General features: G+C 45.2%; 1 protein-coding gene across 1 annotated transcript in view; it reads left to right on the top strand.

Moving 5' to 3' along the window:
- Window positions 1-843: 843 nt before the first annotated feature.
- LOC126293458 (uncharacterized) overlaps window positions 844-20,148 on the top strand; it is a 127,837-nt gene continuing 108,532 nt past the window's right edge. The window contains exon 1 of the mRNA XM_049986702.1: window positions 844-3,162. Within this exon, the coding sequence (XP_049842659.1) occupies window positions 1,465-3,162 (1,698 nt within the window). The 5' untranslated portion in view covers window positions 844-1,464. The remainder of the gene's footprint in view (window positions 3,163-20,148) is intronic.

Consider the following 20,148-nt stretch of genomic DNA (forward strand, 5'->3'; position numbering starts at 1 on the left):
AATGTGGTGTTACAGAAGAATGCTGAAGATTAGATGGGTAGATCACATAACTAATGAGGAGGTATTGAATAGAATTGGAGAGAAGAGAAATTTGTGGCACAACTTGTCTAGAAGGAGGGATTGGTTGGTAGGGCATATTTTCAGGCATCAAGGGATCGCTGATTTGTTATTGGGAGGCAGCGTGGAGGGTAAAAACCGTAGAGGGAGACCAAGAGATGAATACACTAAACATATTCAGAAGGATGTAAGTTGCAGCAAGTACTGGGAGATGGAAAAGCTTGCGCAGGGTAGAGTAGCATGGAGAGCTGCATCAAACCAGTCTCTGGACTGAAGACCACAACAACAACATCCGATTTTCTGTCCGTCTGTTAAGATCCCTTTTCCTCCGGAAGGGATAGATGTATCAAGTTCAAATTTATGCCAAATTCTAAGATCTGCGATCGCTTGGCGGTGTAATAAAGTTAAACATCTAAGTCGTTACAATCAAAAAACTGTCATTCATGTCACGTGATACTGGCAGATTGACTGACTGAAACGTATGTCGTTGACTTAGAATCATGAAATATGACAAAAGCAATGTTTCACAGTACATGTAGAAGAAAAAGGAGGAAAATTGTTAACTTATGGCACAAGAAAATATTTCTTTTGACATTTGTTATGCGATCTCAGACTTAAAATTAAAACGTTCTCTAATGTGACTAGTTTGTTTGCGTGGCCATCCTCCGCAGCAGATACAGAAATATTTGTTTTGTAATGGAACAAGATGGATGGATGAGCTGTATGTATACATTATTAAGTCTGTATGGAATCCTAGGAGTGCGTGTCCTAAGCACACGTGGTCAGTTTTTTCAGGTGAAACCAGCCCGGACAGAAAATACAGCCAGAGATGCGAAGTGGGCCTTAGAAAGCGACACCAGAAAGAATTACTAGCCAGCAGGGAGTCCTTTTGACACGCTCCGCTGGTCGTGTGAGGGCTCGCCCTGGCATTAGTCACGATTTCTCGACCACGACCACTCGCCACAGTCTGCGTCTCCAGTAGATTACACACCGCCCTCGGCCGCTGCCACCTATAACAGCGGCCGACCTTGCTCTGTGCGCCCACAGAGTTTTCTGAAGTCACCCAGCGTAGTTCTGTCGGCGTTCGAGGCGTCGCGATCTATCATCTGTCATCAGCAAGTCAGCGGAATCGTGTTACTTTTGTGTGTGTGATCAGCGTCTGTGGCAGTGAGAAAAGCCTTGAAAGGGAAACTCTTCGCCAAGGAAAGGAGTTCGAACCTCGAAACGTGCGTGTGTGTCCCGGACAAGAGCGGGGAACGTTACACGCAGACTGTGTGAAGCGTGTGAGCGACATCTGTGTTAGTATCAAGCTATCACGGCTTTCTGAGAACTGCTCATAACCAAACACTCGGAACTGTCACGCTGGTGTCTACAGCGGTAGCAGAGGAAAATTTTGTAACAGCAAGAATGGAGTGGCGATGTGGTATTCATGTAACAGTTCTGGTATTAGTAGCGTATGCTATTCTACCACAAGGCGATTGTGTAAGGCGTATGGATCCTCCACGTTTTCTTGAAGATACGAACCGCGAGGTGAAAGGCTACTTCCTGGCAAGATCTGTGAACGACTCAGGATTCCCTGAAGGCTCTCCAGAGTCAGTTTCTTCCGCAGAGACTGTCGTGGGAAGAAAAAATTTGATGGCCAAAGGGCAGTTTTGGTTGGATTTATTAAACACCATGAAACTGACTGGGGATGAGGGTGATGCAGATGTGGCATCAAAGAACCTGGAAAGAATTGGGATGCCTCTCTATTTGGATGAGGGTAATGCAACGTCATCCAACAGTATTTTTCTGGAGCCACTCATTGCTATTGATGGTAACAAAACTGGTCTGTTGCTCTTGGTGAAAGAAGGAGGGCGTTACGTAACGGATGATACTGAGATGTTTACTGGTGACACGAACCAAAGCATAGACCCAGAAACTGGGCATTTCGCTGATCCTATACTCAGCAGTGCAGCCCAAGCAACGACCAGCTCTACTACCCAATTGCAACCAGCTGCTGATGACGGTGAAGTGCCTACGGATGAAACAGCCACAACTCTCACTGGCAGAATACCTGAGAAGGTCACATCACCAACTCCCGAATTTGCTGAAAAATTCACTCCACTCATGTACCGCAGTCCAAATGGGGTTGTGATCCCAGCATTGGAGAACAAACAGTTGACACTGAAACAAAGTAACCGTGCCGATCGAGTGAAGAGAAATGCCGTCGTTCAAGATGTGTCTCCGGACGTGTGGTCTGCTGTACATAAACCGTCAGAAGAATATCAAGCCAGATATGTGAACAGTGATTTCAGGAACATTTTTCCACTTTCAGAAGGGCAAAGGCAGTCGGTAGATGGAGTCCAAGAGGATAATGGAGCTGCATCTGGGCTCAGACAGACATCAGAAAATTATAGAAGCGTTCCATATTCTCTGGTTCACAGACTGGGACCTCAAGGAGCAGATAATGTGGTCCATTACACAACAATGACGAAAGGAGTCGGAGGTATGGCCAATCCAGAACAAGAAGCTAACCAAACGCATCCTGGACAACATCACCACTACCAGCATGATTCAATGGACAACTCTCGTGGAGACCAGACAGACTTGGAGGAGCATTTGCCTGCAGTGCATAAGATTCCAGCTGAAGAAGTCAGGGATGGAAAACGCACTCTGGAAGACCAGGACCATCCTCTTAGAGGCACTGAAGCAGCTGCTTCGAGCCGATTCGTTCTTCAGATTCCAAATACCAACAAAGAACACCTCCATTACCATGAATACCAAAGTGGAGGACCAGTAACTCTGGAGGTGTTGAACGGTGCTCCTAGTAATGAGGACATCGGTCACACGACCAGATTTCACTGGGCAAGTCGGCAGTTTGTGTCACTGTACGATGATGATGACCTTGAGAATGGTGGTAGGAATAGAAGTAGCCTTCCAGTAGAAACTGAGGATCTGCCAGCCAGGAGAGTAGCAAGACGAATTTGGGCGCCGTCGCTAAGGTCTTCACAAAAGGCTGGCGTTCGTAGAGACGACGAAGTGGCGGATCTAGGGGAGCAGTCGAGTGGTCTCGAACAGAGACCCGCGGACACGCTCCACAACGAAGTGGACGAAGACAAGCTCAAGGTGAGTCAATAGATAATAACACTTTCTGTAACCAAGTTTTGGGTTCAATTGGAAGCAAACACTTTTTTTTCTCGTAACTCGTTTCGATGACATTACGCCACCGTCATGTGTTTGTTGGGGTTCCACGTCTCGATCTGTAAAAACAAAACCCTTATAAGATCGCTTTGTTGTTTGTTTAGATTAGATTACATTAGATTAGTACTTCTTCCATAGATCATGAATACGACACTTCGTAATGACGTGGAACGTGTCAGGTTAATAAAAGGTGTCTATGCAAGATATTACGTTACACAAAATATTACATGACACATAACATTTTTTGTGGGGGGTGGGGAAATTACCCACTTACTATATCCAAAAATTCATCTAATGAGTAGGAGTTGCTGTTCAGAAATTCTTTTAATTTCTTCTTAAATGCTGTATGGCTGTCTGTCAGACTTTTGATGCTATTAGGTAAGTGACCAGACGAAAGACTTTTGTGGCAGTATAATTTACCCCCTTCTGAGCCAAAGTTAGATTTAACCTTGAGTAGTCAAGATCATCCTTTCTCCTAGTCTTGTAGCCATGTACACTGCTATTACTTTTGAAAATTGGACGAGCTCCAGCAATTATTCTGATAACACGCTTTTGCGCAATGAATACTCTTTTACTCATTGACGAGTTACCCCACAATATGATGCCATAAGAACCAGAGAATGAAAATACGTGTGGTAAGCGAAAATTTGCAATGACCCTAATAGCATAAGTAGCTGAACTCAAACGTTTCAGCAGATCTTCAGTGTGTTTTTTCCAGTTCAACCCCTCATCAACAACCAGAAATTTTGAATATTCTACCTCAGCTACCGATTTCTGATCGAAGTCTATATTTGTGTGTGTGTCTATCATTTGTGTCAGAAAATGGTAGACGTATCGAGTTGAAATTTACGTTATACATCAAGGTATATAGTCCTATGGCAGTGTAAAAATTTTAAGCTTCTAAGTAAATTCAATTAAAAGATACGCCAATTTATGACTCGTACTTTAATCCTTGAAAGCTCATCAAAAATTGTACGGTACGTCCCGCTGATGTAGATTCACGAAATTGGACAAGTTGTAAAGTTTCGCACAGTACAAGCAAAGGAAAAAATCCGAAAATTCTTAATTTGTAATTTTATAAAACGAAAATATAGTTTTCGTCAGTCTGCGTCTTTGTCTGGCCTTCTGTTCCATTCTTTACATCTGAAATGGCTTGACATATCAAGTTCTATTTATGTCCGTTACTAAAGTCGATGGTACTTTGGCGGTAAAATTAACTTTCTAAGCAGTTCAGTCAAGATATACGGCCATTTACGTTATATTTTGACACTCGAAAACTGCCTCACCGTAAACTGTATCCTATTTCCCGTTGATGTAGAATCATGAAAGTGGGCGAGGTGCAAGGTTTCACAATAAAAGTAAAGGAAAAAAATCAAAGCATTCTTGATTTCTTATTATATAACAAGAAAAAAATATTTTTTGTTGGTTTTTATCAGTCTATCTTTGTGTAGCCGTTTATTCGACCCTTTATCCCTGCAATGGGTTGGCGTATCAAGTTCAAATTTGTTTCACTTACTAAGATCAATGGTCGTTCGGCAGTCGAAAAATTTTGAGATTCTAAACAATTCAATCAAGGTATGTCATATTTCGACACTTGAAAACCCAGTCATCGAAACCTATGGCGTACTACCCGTTGTCTTAGTACCATGAAATTTGGGAACAGGCAAATTTAACAGTACAGCTGAAGCAAAAGAATTTGAAATTGTTATTTTGTAATTATATCACAGGAAAAAGTATTTCTGTTGTCATTTGTTATCCAACTTCAAACTTGAAATTAAAACATTATCGACAGTCGTGTAATCCCTGTAACCAATACCTTGCCACTGTCAATGTTGATAACAGGTAAACTCATCCATATACTCGATTCCCGGAATATATTAACTGTCTGTTATGTATAATTAAGTTTCTACAGAACCCATAATCCGCGAATCTTATTCGCAACTGGATACTTCTTTTCTCTTTCTATTCGGAAATCCATGAGATGTAAATTTTTATACCCTTCATGCTAAAGATCAATATGACACCTTTTCTTTGTGTGTTCCTTATTTGTTAACGACATGAATATATTTGTAAAAGTTTTTTTCATAGTCTGCTATCACTCATAATTCTTTGTTAACATGCTTAATTATTAAAATTGCGACATGTTTCGGAAAGTGACATCATTATTAGGCTGAGAGTTAGTATTAAAACATTCAACATGAATATATTTACATCCTAATATAGTGATTTCTTTACTTGGTATGTATACAATGTGCCTGTGGGTAAAGGCAAGTGTAGCCCATACGAGAGGTCGCTTACGTCATTTAATAGTCCGTTGCTAACAGTGAAAAACGTAAATAATCAGTCTCTCTGCAATTAGGAAATGGCTGCCTGAATGTTATTTAGTTTTTTTGTATTAGTAACAGATCAGCAAAAGAAGTCATCGTTCTCTGAAATGGGTTATACTTCTCTTTATCAGCAGGCAGTTCATATGATATACCAAGATGGAAAACTGCTAAGCGGAAAGCGTCTTGGGACCCTTGCTATTCGTGGTGCATGTTAATGATCTTACAGAAAATATTAGTACTAACGTCAGACGTTTCACGCAAGCTGCTGTTATCTGTAATGAACTACTTTCTCCAGAAAGTTACAAAAATACACAATGTGGTCTTTTAAGATTGCAAAGTGATGAAAACATAGAAAATTGCTTTAAATGTAGAAAAATATAAAACTTTGAACTTTGCAAAACTAAAAAATATAATACGCTAAGAGTACAACGTAAGTGCGTCACAGAGGGAACTGGTCAACTCCTACAAATACTTGGGTATGAAACTTTGTAGGGATATGAAATGGTCAGTGGTCACAAATCACTCGTGCGAGCGGTTCTAGAATACTGTTCAAGTGTGTAGGACCCGTACCAGATAGGACTAACAGCAGATGTTGAACGACAAATGATCACAGGTCTGTCTGATCCGTGGGAGAATGTCACAGAGATACTGAAGGAACTGAACTGACACACGCGTGGAGGTAAAAGTAAGCTATCCAGAGAAAGTCCGTTAACAAAGTTTGAAGGACTGGCTTTCAATGATGACTTCAGGAATATGCCACAACTCCCTACGTATCGCTCACATAGGGATCGTGACGACAAGGTCAGATTAATTGCAGTACACACAAAGGCATTCAGACAATCATTCTTCCCGTATTCTATACGTGAATGGAACGGGAAAAAGCCCTGATAACTGTTCAGAGATTTGCCGAGGATAGATGCAGATGTGTAAGTATATGTATCTTTATGGTAACAGTATTTGTGTTGCCATATTTACCTGATTCGCTTAGCGCTCGCTGCTTCACTCGCGTAGACTATATTCTCCACAGATTTTTCTTTTTTTTTGTTTTCACGAAATTTTTCACTCCCTTTGTCGTCCCATTACTGGTTCAATTTCCAAAAACAGTGAAACGAATATTATTTTTATTTCTAACCGAGAAGGCAAATACCAATTTTCAAAGGTCTGGCTTTAAAAGTCCTTTCACAATGGAATATTTTCATAAAACGTTTAATCCTGTAATTCACACCCTTAGAGGTTGAATTTCGAAAAACACTGAAATACTTACGTTTCATATTTGTAACTGAGAAGTCAGAAACCAATTTTCATAGATGTACTTCTAAACAAATTTATGTAGTTTCTTAATAAAATGGTTCAAATGGCTCTGTACACTATGGGACTTAACATTTGAGGTCATCAGTCCTCTAGAACTTAGAACTACTTAAACGTAACTAATCTAAGGACATCACACACATCCATGCCCGAGGCAGGTTTCGAACCTGCGACCGTAGCGGTCGCGCAGTTCCAGACTCAAACGCCTGGAACCGTTCGGCCACAGCTACCGGCAGTTTCTTAGTAATGACTTACTTTCACAACACAGTAGGGGTTAAATTTTGGAAAATGCTGAAACACGTGTTTCTTTATTTGTGCCCAAGAAACCGAATACTAATTTTCGTACATCTAGGTTCAAAATTACCTTAATAGCGAAGTATTTTAAGAATCTTGCATCCTCTGTTTCATACCCTTAGATGTTCAATTTCGTAAAATCTTTCTCAAATGACGTCTACAATATGAGATAAACATCTTCTCCAAATTTCAAGTTTTATCGTTCGTGGAGAGCTGCATCAAACCAGTCTCTGGACTGAAGACAATAATAAACAACATCGTTATCGTTCGGGCTGGGCGATGGTCAGTCACTTAGGACATTGCCTTTTGTATATGTAGATGGCTGACTGTCATGCTCCGAAACGCTCTGAAATATTAACAAAGAATTGACTACCAACGGTTTCTCAAAAACCAGTTTATAAGTTGTAACAAACAACCAGGATCGACCAACAGCCAATATGGCTGAAAACGTTACATTTTAGCGAAAGTTACTTTTAACCGTAAATGAGTTTTATGTAAATAAATCGCGAGTTTACGAGTCCGATATAATGGTTTGGACTGAATTTACTAGATGACTGCATTGAAAAAGTCATGTTTTTGCTTAAGGGCACAGATCCGTTACATTCTGATGACGATTTTGGCTCTACATCAGTCGTAAAATACCTGGCTTTGTCCGGCAGTAATGACCTAGAGGGCAATAACAGCCCAAATCTAATTTGTGGAAAGCAGATATCACTAAGAGGTTTATTAGACTGTAATGCAACGGCTCAGAAAACACTTCTTCGACTGATTAGTGAGAATTGCTCATCATCCTGGTATCATTGCCAGGTTGAGCTGATAGACGTCATAGAAAAAAATTCAACGGAGAGCAGCGCGTTTCGTCACGGGAACGGCTAGTTTACACGAGAGCGTTACAGAGGTCCCCAACAAACAGCTGTGGCATACGCTACAAGAGAGGCGTCGTGGATCACGGAGAGTTTTGCTGTCGAAATTCTGTGAGAACACGTTCCGGATATAGGTAGACAACGTATTAGTTCCTCCCGCGTGTGTCTCACGAAAAAGCCACGACGAGGATATTCGAGTAATTTATACACTCCTGGAAATGGAAAAAAGAACACATTGACACCGGTGTGTCAGACCCACCATACTTGCTCCGAACACTGCGAGAGGGCTGTACAAGCAATGATCACACGCACGGCACAGCGGACACACCAGGAACCGCGGTGTTGGCCGTCGAATGGCGCTAGCTGCGCAGCATTTGCGCACCGCCGACGTCAGTGTCAGCCAGTTTGCCGTGGCATACGGAGCTCCATCGCAGTCTTTAACACTGGTAGCATGCCTCGACAGCGTGGACGTGAACCGTATGTGCAGTTGACGGACTTTGAGCGAGGGCGTATAGTGGGCATGCGGGAGGCCGGGTCGACGTACCGCCGAATTGCTCAACACGTGGGGCGTGAGGTCTCCACAGTACATCGATGTTGTCGCCAGTGGTCGGCGGAAGGTGCACGTGCCCGTCGACCTGGGACCGGACCGCAGCGACGCACGGATGCACGCCAAGACCGTAGGATCCTACGCAGTGCCGTAGGGGACCGAATCGCCACTTCCCAGCAAATTAGGGACACTGTTGCTCGTGGGGTATCGGCGAGGACCATTCGCAACCGTCTCCATGAAGCTGGGCTACGGTCCCGCACACCGTTAGGCCGTCTTCCGCTCACCCCAAACATCGTGCAGCCCGCCTCCAGTGGTGTCGCGACAGGCGTGAATGGAGGGACGAATGGAGAAGTGTCGTCTTCAGCGATGAGAGTCGCTTCTGCCTTGGTGCCAATGATGGTCGTATGCGTGTTTGGCGCCGTGCAGGTGAGCGCCACAATCAGGACTGCATACGACCGAGGCACACAGGGCCAACACCCGCCATCATGGTGTGGGGAGCGATCTCCTACACTGGCCGTACACCTCTGGTGATCGTCGAGGGGACACTGAATAGAGCACGGTACATCCAAACCGTCATCGAACCCATCGTTCTACCATTCCTAGACCGGCAAGGGAACTTGCTGTTCCAACAGGACAATGCACGTCCGCATGTATCCCGTGCCATCCAACGTGCTCTAGAAGGTGTAAGTCAACTACCCTCGCCAGCAAGATCTCCGGATCTGTCCCCCATTGAGCATGTTTGGGACTGGATGAAGCGTCGTCTCACGCGGTCTGCACGTCCAGCACGAACGCTGGTCCAACTGAGGCGCCAGGTGGAAATGGCATGGCAAGCCGTTTCACAGGACTACATCCAGCATCTCTACGATCGTCTCCATGGGAGAATAGCAGCCTGCATTGCTGCGAAAGGTGGATATACACTGTACTAGTGCCGACATTGTGCATGCTCTGTTGCCTGTGTCTATGTGCCTGTGGTTCTGTCAGTGTGATCATGTGATGTATCTGACCCCAGGAATGTGTCAATAAAGTTTCCCCTTCCTGGAACAATGAATTCACGGTGTTCTTATTTCAATTTCCAGGAGTGTATTTACCAGTACAACTCTCTCGCCCCCCTCCTCCACCACAGACAGCAGACCCGCTTCTATGAAGAACAGAACACCCACGTACAAAACAACTTGAAGCGTGTCATTATCTTACAAACGGGTTATTGTGTTAAATATTTGACTTCAAGCACGTAGGCGAGAAAAACTTTAGAAAAGGTGTGAAATTATTTTTAAACTTTCTTGGAAGTCACCAAGTGCTCTCTCTCTCTCTCTCTCTCTCTCTCTCTCTCTCTCTCTCTCTCTCTCTCTCTCTCTCTCTTTCTCTCTCGAATACTGGGTGAATAAAGTCTGGGCAACTCTTTCGTTCAGTGAGCTAAGTCGCCTCGAGAGCGTATAACGCTCCCCCTTCCCTTCTATCGATAGTGTTAGAAGTATATGACTGTGTAAACATGTGCCTAAACAACTGAAATAAAATTTTGAAAAGGCTATTGTTCGGAAGATTTAATATAAAGTCGATAAATGAGGGGGAGGTTAACAACAAGATGCCTTCTAGGACAGTTTATTCCGCCTACTTAATTACTGTAAAATTTAGTGTGGTTGTTCGAAAGGTTTGTGCTATCATTCATGTACTGTATCAACGAGAAGGGGTACCACGTGGATCGGAACAGAATAATAAGAGTTACTGAAATAATTATGGCTAAAAGAAATATGGTCGCCAGCCCTATTGGCCAAAATTTCTGTTCGGTAGGTGAATTAATGAGCCGAACAGTCAATGTCAAGAATTACTCGAACAAGCGCGGCAACAAATGGCTGCACGCACGTTAGCAAAAACAATTGAAACATCTAGGTAATAAAATAAAGCGAGAAAGACAATAGTTTGCACCCAAAATATCATAAACTAATAGAGCTGAAATTTTGAAAACAAAAACCTACAAGATAACACTTAGATTAATGCTTACTTACTGTTGTAAGTGACAATGGCGCTGCCGCGCGGGATTAGCTGAGCGATCTGGGGCGCTGCAGTCATGGACTGTGAGGCTTGTCCCGGCGGAGTTCGAATACTCTCCCTCGGGCATGGGTGTGTGTGTGTTTGTCCCAATTTAGGTTAACTAGTGTGTAAGCTTAGGGAATGATGACCTTAGCAGTTAAGCCCCATAAGATTTCACACACATTTGAACGTTTTTTGACAATGGCGGTACCTCACAATAACGTCTATTATTTTCATATGAATTTTGGAAAATGGCAAAGTATAATTAAGAGAAACTCTGTTGACTTCTGAACAGGGAAGTAGAAATTGATAATTACCGTATCAAAAGGTAATTATTATATTTCAGCACGACTGCAAGTCAAAATGTGAACCAGTACTTTACTAACAACAAATTACAATAATTACTGATACTTGCTCTCACTCATTAATTCTAGTTATTGCTTTTGTTCATAGTGCAAGGAATCATTTTAATTTGATTAGTTGATTTACTATTTGCAAAAACTAAATCGCCTCAGATTAAAGTTCAAATTTAAAGTTAGTGGGACTGAAATTACTGAATGATCTAACTTCAAATCTTTAACTGAATCATTTAGTTCATAAGGAAAACTAACCGGGACTGCAATTTTCATTTTTCATAAACGGTACTCGGATTATTTTAACAATAGGACAGGAGAGGAGCCTAATTGGTGAATGATTTTAGGAGAATCACGGGTACACAGTTTTGATTAAACCATGGTAATTATTCGCTCGCAAGACGCCACAAAACTGAATAACGCCGTTACAAAACTAGTTGACAGTAAGCTGTGCTGCAGCAATCTTATTTCAGTCCCTTCTCGCCGTGACGAAGTTGCTGACGACGATACTGCTGCTGGCTCCTTTCCACGGCACGGGAGTTATTGGCAATGATATTGGCGTGGCTGGTTCTTGATGTTGCTGCAGCCAATATTTCTACTGCCCACGCTCATCACTCGCCTCGTGCCGCTAAACAATCACCCCTCCAGTACAGTGCACGCCATCCATGCGTCCGCACTTCACCAAGACTCACTCCAGAGTTCTCTGTCTGTGTAGCGCGCGCTCTGACGTAACATCCTCCCGCGTCCAGAGACGCCGCTGCTCCAACGATACTTATTCGTTGACAAAAACCTAACGTTTCCCTAACATTCCCTCAGCGATATTTACATAATATACATAACTGATTATACAGCAAAATAAACAAGTAATTCATACATCGTGTACATATAAATTTACATATAGATAAAAGCAAGTATATAAACAATAATAAATAGTCAAAGAGCGCGTCGGCATGAAAGTGTTAAAAGCCGTACACAGTTTCTAACGCTAATACTTTAATTGCTGTGTTAAGCTTTTAACATAAGATTATAACTGTTAATGAGTAGATTATGGAAAGCACTGTAAATATTCAAATTGGTCGATCATTGTGTCAAATACAGAAAATCAGCTTTTGTTGCCTCTGCAAGCCATTGTATGGGGAACCTACAGTCTCGCATAAAGTTTGTGCACCTTTGCATGTGTTCGAACAAATCCTGGAAACGATGTTTCACTGTTGATTTTGGTAGCTCGAAAATGTGCTTCCGGAAGGATTCAACAGCATCTTCAGGTAACAGAAACAGATAACCTCACATTGTTGGTCTTCGGTATAAACAAACAATAGTTGTTTGACGTGTGCTGGGTGATAGCTTCTGGCTCCAAACACGATTTTTTGTTTAAAAAAATGCTGCATACACTTTAGCTGTAACTGATATTCGATCTTCGAGAGCGGTAGTCGTGACATGTCCAATGCAAAAAAAAAAGGTCGTAAATTTAACCATACAGTGTAGATTTTCACGGACAGTGTTTGTTTCAATTACAACTTCCGGGTTGAGGCGTAGTGCTCGAAAAAATCGTTACTCCAGGGAGAAGGTAGCTCGAGCACTCCGTCCAAGCAGACAGAAAAGCCACCACCAATGAGGAACAACGGCTGCCAACTACGCAAGGTGTCTCTCCCTTTACCTGTATCACTAAACGGATAAACCGGTGCGTCGGGCGCGGTGGCCGAGCGGTTCTAGGCGCTTCCGTCTGGAACTGCGCAACTGCTACGGTCGTAGGTTCGAATCATGCCTCGGGTATGGACGTGTGTGATGTCCTTAGGTTAGTTAGGTTTAAGTAGTTCTGAGTTCTAGGGGACTGATGACCTCAGATGTGAAGTGCCATGGTGCTCAGAGCCATAAACCGGTGCACGGTTCCAGTTGGAGGTTGCCTGTCTAGAGGCTTCCGGAGGTAACAACTACTACATATTCAGTAGTTCATGTAATTACTGACCGAAAACAAAAATTTTATATGCTGTCATGGACAACGTATGAAGCGGTGTAATTTTACGTTAAAAGTTTCATACAGTAAGACACTTGTTACAGTTATTCGGCCGGTGCGTACATTCGTAACGTCCTTCCATAAGTTTATTAAACACAACATATACAGACAACGGAGACTTCAGTCGTCGCTAGTATATTCTCCTTCACTATTTCCAACAGTCTGTCAACTCTAGGGTAAGATTTCGATTCTGCGACTGTAGAAATTACGTGGTTTTGGGGCGAAGAACTCGTCGAGCCATGTTCGGAGAGCATTTTAATCCGGGAAGGAAGTTCCTTGGAGGTTGTTCGATAGAAAGAAGAAAATGTAAAAATCTGAGGGTCAGAGATCAGGCAAATAAAGTGGATGTGGAGTGGCATTGCGACCCAATTCCTGTATTGTAGTGTTTTTTGTCAGTCTAGCAGAACTTGTGCAGGTGTTATCGGGGAGTAGTATTACTTCACGCAGTCTTCCTGGTCCTTCTTGTTGGACTATGTCTGCAAGACATCACAGTTGTTGACAGTAAATGTCATTAGTGATGGTAATTCGTAGTACACCACACTGATGGTTCGAGTTCTCCCTCGGGCATGGGTGTGTGTGTGCTGTCCTTAGCGTAAGTTAAAGTTAGATTAGATTGTGCTTAAGCTTAGGGACCGATGACCTAAGCCGTTTGATCCCATAAGACCTTACTACAAAATAAATAATGTAAGGTAGCGTGGTCTCTTGACATTCATCTCTTACATATTGCGACCTCACCACCGTATTTTGCACATCAAGACGTTTCATTCGAGCCCAAACTCGATAGGGTAGAGTCTATTTTCCATTTGATCGATATGCAAATCTAATAAATAAATCGCAAGTGTGCACCAAGATTAAAAAGTAGAGGCTGGCGTACCCAAACATTCAAGACACGACCCTCCAGGGGGTCCACAACTCTTTTGTGGATATGTGCCTTGCGAGCATGGGACCCCGAGCTAATGTGGCCCTCCTTCCTTTGCATACCTTCCTTTTCCGCATCCTTCCCTATCCCCCATCTTCGCCCCCCCCCCTCACCTCTGGATCTTTCCTCCCATTTCTCTCCCTCTGGGAGTATGGTTTGTGCCTACATCCGGAGACGGACGCTCGAAAATGTGACACATTCTTCGACTTCTCTGCTTGCATGTCTTCATCCTTCCTTTGTCCTTCTCTTTTCCTTACCTCTTCTCTTTACCCTTTTCTTCGCTGCGGCGTTTGAGACCTCTCTTCTTTCCTTTCCCTTTCTTTGTTTTTCCCTTTCTCTTTCTTCCTCCCTGTGCGCGCCTGAAGGCCGACCCACGCGTTCGCACGCGTAGCCGGTGACGGGGTAACGCGTAATTCTCCGCACCGGGTAGACAGGTGGGGCACGCACGTACCCCCTGGTAAAGGCCAGGCCCAGGAAGGGGTGATTACCCGAGCTGGTACCTTCCGAAAGTGCCGATTGGTCCCTCCGTCCGTTTCTCGGGAGGTGTGACCTGAGGTGTGAACAATCACCTAAGGCGGGAGTGCCCTCAGAGAGGGCCCCCACAAGGGAGGAGCGCGCCATCAGGGACGCCGGTAATCATGGGGTATTCTTCCGGAATGGTTTCCTCATCTTCCACTTTGTCTGCTCACAAGCATAAGTTCACTGAGTCACAGCCACAGACAGATCTTCCAACGTTGCCACAGTTCCTTGTTGTTTCTTGGTCTGACGAAGGTCACGACTTCTCAACGGTCAACCCTTTTATCATTCAGAAAGGTGTCGAAGCAGTTGCAGGTCCTGTAAAGTCTTGTTCCAGATTACGGAATGGCACCTTGTTGTTAGAAACAGTCAGTGTCCTCCAGGTACAAAAATTGCTGCATACTTCACCTCTCCACACCTTCCCTGTCCGGGTTGAAGTGCACCACACTTTAAATTCCTCACGTGAATTCTTTTATACACGCTCCCTCGACGGATTGTCTGACGAGGAAATTCAGCACTACCTGTCTGACCAGGGCGTAACAGCTGTTTATAGAGTTATGAAAAGGGTTGACACGAATGTCGTTCCAACCCGTACTGTTTTCTTGACATTTGACAGAGTTCAGCTCCCATCGAAAATAAAAGCGGGCTATGAGATAATTTCCATCCTCCCCTATGTCCCAAACCCTACGCGTTGCTATCGGTATCAGCGGTTCAATCATACCAGCGAGTCCTGTTCCAACCCGGCCAAATGTGTTACGTGTGGCAAGGATGCCCATGAGGGTGCTTGTCCACCCCCATGCCCTCGTTGCATCAACTGTATGGGTGACCACGCTGCTTCCTCTCGAGATTGCCCCATTTTTAAAGGCGAAAAGCTCATTCAGGAAATCAGAGTGAAGGAAAAGGTGTCGACCTTTGCTGCTCGAAAATTATTCACAAGTCGAAAGCCCACTGTGCCTCAGACAGGAAAATACAGCACTGTCCTTGCCTTTCCTCGGCCAACAACGGAGGCGGCCACACAGACTTCTGAATTCACCCTTAGTCACACGGTCGTCAGATCGGCCAGCGCAAAGATCGCCCGTTCAACGTCCCCACTTTCGCCTGCTCCATCTATGGCTCACCCTTCATCGGGTTCTGCTAAATCTCGAACCCAAAAGTCAGACACTCGCTCTTCCAAAAAAGAGCATACACGTGAAGAATTTTTACGTACCCCAACTTCACAACCATCGGTTCCTCCTTCACCTAAACATCATGGTTCCAAGAAAGCTAATAAGAAACTCAGTTCCTCTTCTTCTCCGCCAAGGCGTATCTCATCTACAGCACCACCTGGCAGTAACCGCTCTCGGCCGTCTTCTGTGTCGCCGAGGCGCACTGCTGGCGGCCAATCAACCGGCCGATCGCTGGTGGCAGGAGCTGCTCCTGAACAACCTATGGATCAGGATCTTTTGCCTTCGGCTGAGTGCCGTTCCACGCTGTCGGTCGCTAGCTCTGAGCAGTTGTTGACGGCAACCTTGGCCACATTCTTCCATTTTATGTCCACCCTATGTCCATTATATTATATGAAATATCCGCGGCATTCGAGCCAATCGGGATGAATTAACGATCCTATTCCGATTCTATTCGCCGGTCATCTTCTGTCTTCAGGAAACAAAGCTGCGTCTCCACGACCGCTTTGTCTTCCCCCATTTTCAATCGGTCCGATTTGATCTCCCCTCTGTTGAAGGCACTCCAGCACAAGGAGGACTCACGATTCTTCTCCATAATACTCTCCATTATCACCCAATCCCCCTAAACATTTCCATCCAAGCAGTCGCTGTCCGTCTTTCCCTTTCTGGATACACCTTCTCTCTTTGTAATGTATACATTCCATCGTCCGCATCAATGGCACGAGCTGATCTCCATCTTCTCGGTCAGCTTGCACCCCCCTGTTTGCTGGTTGGGGACTTCAGTGCCTACCACCCACTTTGGGGATCTCCACATCCATGTCCACGAGGCTCACTATTGCTAGATGCCTTCCACCAAGTGGATCTTGTTTGCCTCAACACTAGGGACCCTACATTTTTGTCTGCCTCCACGACAACTATCTCTCATTTGGACCTTTCGGTCGGTACTGTTCCGCTAGCTCGGCGCTTCGAATGGTTCGCCCTTGCTGATACACACTCGAGTGACCACATTCCATGTGTCCTTCGATTGCAGCCACAACTACCATACATCCGCCCGAGACACTGGAAGTTTGCCCAAGCCGATTGGACACTTTTTTTGTGTCTAGTGACATTCGATGACCGTCACTTTCGTAGCGTCGACGATGAGGTCACTCATATTACAGACGTTATTCTTACAGCTGCAGAACGTTCAATACCTCGCACCTCCGAATTGCCCCGACGCCCCCCAGATCCTTGGTTGAACGAGGCAGGCCGTGACGCAATACGTGAGCGGCGACGTGATTTTCGCGTTTTCCGCCACCATCCTACTTTGACCAACTGTATCCACTATAAGCAGTTCCGTGCGCAATGCCGTCGCGTCATCCGCGATAGCAAGACGGCAAGCTGGGACTTCTTTACTAGCTCATTTAACACCTTCACTCCCTCCTCGGAAGTTTGGAGTAGGATTCGACGGTTATCTGGCGCGCGCCTAGTTTCTCCCTGGTCTCTGGGCTCACTGTCGCCCATGATACGTTAGGTGGACCCCGTCGCAATTTCTAACTCATTGGGTCAACACTTTGCTGAGATTTCGAGCTCTTCAAATTACCCACCAGCGTTTCTCCCGAAGAAACGTGCAGCGGAAGTGCGACCTCTTGCTTTCTCCTCTCAAAATCGCTGAAGCTATAATACTGTTTTCTCCATGCAGGAACTCCTGCATGCACTCTCTTCTTCTCGCTCCTCCGCCCCAGGACTGGATGGTATCCACATCCAAATGTTGCTGCATTTATCAACCCATAGTCTGCGTTACCTCCTTCGCCTTTATAATCAAATTTGGACCGACAGTACTTTTCCCAGACGATGGCGGGAAGCTATCGTCGTTCCCGTTCCGAAACCAGGAAAGGATAAACGTCTCCCCTCTAGCTATCGCCCCATTTCTATCATCAGTAGTGTATGTAAGGTTTTGGAGCGTATGGTTAATTTCCGTTTAGCTTGGTGGCTGGAGTCCTGCAGTCTTTAATACCTGCCCAATTCGGTTTCCGAAAGCATCGTTCTGCAGTTGACCATCTTGTTGGTCTCTCCACTTACATCATGAACAATTTACTCCGGAAACGCCAAACAGTAGCAATATTTTTTGATCTGGAGAGAGCATACGATACCTGTTGGAGGACAGGCATCCTCAGCACACTGTTCTCTTGGGGCTTTCGAGGTAGGCTGCTCCATTTTCTTCGCGAATTTATGGCAGAACGCACATTTAGAGTGCGTGTGAACACCACTCTCTCCCGTACTTCCTTCCAAGAAGACGGGGTACCCCAGGGCTCCGTGCTGAGTGTTGTACTGTTTGCCATTACCATATATCCAATTATGGACTGTCTCCCTCCCGATGTCTCAGGCTCCCTCTTTATGGACGATTTGGCGATCTACTACAGCTCTCAACGGACCAGCCTTCTTGAACGACGTCTTCAAGGATGTCTCGATCGCCTCCACTCTTGGAGCCTCGAAACAGGCTTCCGCTTTTCTCCCAGTAATACCTTTTGTGTTAATTTTTAGTGTCGTACGGAGTTTCTTCCACCCTCCTTACATCTAGGACCTGTCAACCTTCCGTTTTCTGACATCGCTAAATTCTCGGGTCTTCTGTTTGACAGAAAACTGTGCTGGTCCTCCCACGTTTCCTATCTTTCGGCTCGCTGTCTGCGATCCCTCAACACCCTCCGTGTCCTAAATGGTACCTCCTGGGGAGCGGACCGAGGTGTCCTTCTCCGCCTCTATCGCGCCTTAGTGCGCTCGAAATTGGACTATGGAAGCATAGTTTACTCCTCTGCTCGGCCGTCTATTCTCCGGCGGCTAGACTCTCTCCACCACTGTGGATTACGTTTAGTGTCTGGAGCTTTTTACACCAGCCCTGTGGAAAGCTTTAATGCTGAGAATGCTGAACCTCCGCTGTCCAATCGGCGGGCAGTCCTACTGAGTCGTTATGCTAGCCATCTGTCTTCCATGCCTGCTAATCCGGCCCATGACATTTTTTTCGACGCCTCCTTTGATGTAGGGTATGCAGGTCGCCCTTCCTCCCTGCTACCACCGGGAGTCCGCTTCCTTCAACTGCTACATTCTCTTTCCTTCCGCTTTCCCAAAAACCTTCTTGACAACTTGGGGTACAGCACCGCCTTGGCTCCGTCCCCAGATCTGCCTACTCCGTGACCTTTGTCAGTTTCCCAAGGATGGTACCCCTTCACTTGTTTATCGTCGGGCATTTGCTGCTCTATGTGCACAAATGAAGGAAGCCATATTTATTTACAATGATGGTTCGAAAACAACATTAGGTGTAGGGAGTGCCTATATTGTTGGCGACACCCCAAATCGATTTCGGCTTCCCGACCAGTGTTCGGTTTATACTGAGGAGCTTTACGCTGCTCTCCAGGCTGTCCACTACATCCGCCGCCATCAGCGGATACAGTATGTTATCTGTTCAGATTCTCTCAGCTCTCTCCTCAGTCTCCAAGCTCTGTCCACCCTCTGGTCCACCGGATTCAGGACTGCCTGCACTTGCTCCAGTTGGGGGTCGTCTCGGTGGCGTTCCTCTGGATCCCAGGACACGTTGGTATCTGTGGAAATGAGGCGGCCGATATAGCGGCCAAGGCTGCAGTCTCCTCTTCGGCCAGCTATTCAATCGATTCCCTTCGCCGATCTACGGAACGTTTTATGTCGTCGTGTTGTTCTTTTATGGCACGCACATTGGTCGACACTTCCCCATAATAAATTGCGGGACGTGAAAGCTCTTCCCTGTGCTTGGACGTCTTCCTCCCGAACGAGTCGTCGGGAGGAGGTAATTTTAACCGGATAGGGCACTGTCTTTTTAGCCATCGACATCTTTTAAGTGGCGATCCTCCCCCACTCTGTCCCAACTGCTCTCAGCTGTGGACGGTAAGACACCTTTTAATTGAGTGCCCCTATTTTACTCCGTTACGCGCCCGTCTACAGCTGTCGCCTGATATATCGTCCATTTTAGCAGATGACACGCGCTCGGTCGATCGCGTACTCGATTTTATTAGTGCCAGTAAAATGACGTCAGTCATTTGAAGCTCTTTTTGGGGACAACCAACCCCTTTCTGTAGTGAATTTTTAAGCTTTCCTTCTGCTTTTAGTTTCTCCAATTTTTTGAGTTTCGTTCCCATTGCTGCTGGTTTCCATTTTCGTTTTTTACCGTTTCCTAAGTCACAGACTGGGCGCTAATGACCATAGCAGTTTTGCGCCCCAAAACCAAAACAAAATAAAAAAAATTCAAGACACGACGGCCACAGGAGTTTTTTTTGTTCGGCGGAGGCAACCAGACCACTGGAAAGTCTGTAGGAGGGTGAGACAGCACACCGCTGCGCTGTCCGGCCGACCGCCCAGGGACGAAAGCAGTTTTTGCCAGAGAAAAGGGATAATGGCCTGCGTGTTCACCTTAAAAGCAAAACCCACTGTATTGTTTGGGAGAGCCGCAGCATACGCATTTTTCATGGAACTAGTGTGCAGTTTCAGAGTTCTCATAGGTGGACAGTGAAAGCTTAACGCAGATGCTACATATATCTCCGGATTGGTCGGCTTAAACGGAGCGCCGTTATCC

The sequence above is a fragment of the Schistocerca gregaria genome, chromosome 10 (assembly GCF_023897955.1).
Source record: "Schistocerca gregaria isolate iqSchGreg1 chromosome 10, iqSchGreg1.2, whole genome shotgun sequence".
NCBI lineage: Eukaryota > Metazoa > Arthropoda > Insecta > Orthoptera > Acrididae > Schistocerca > Schistocerca gregaria.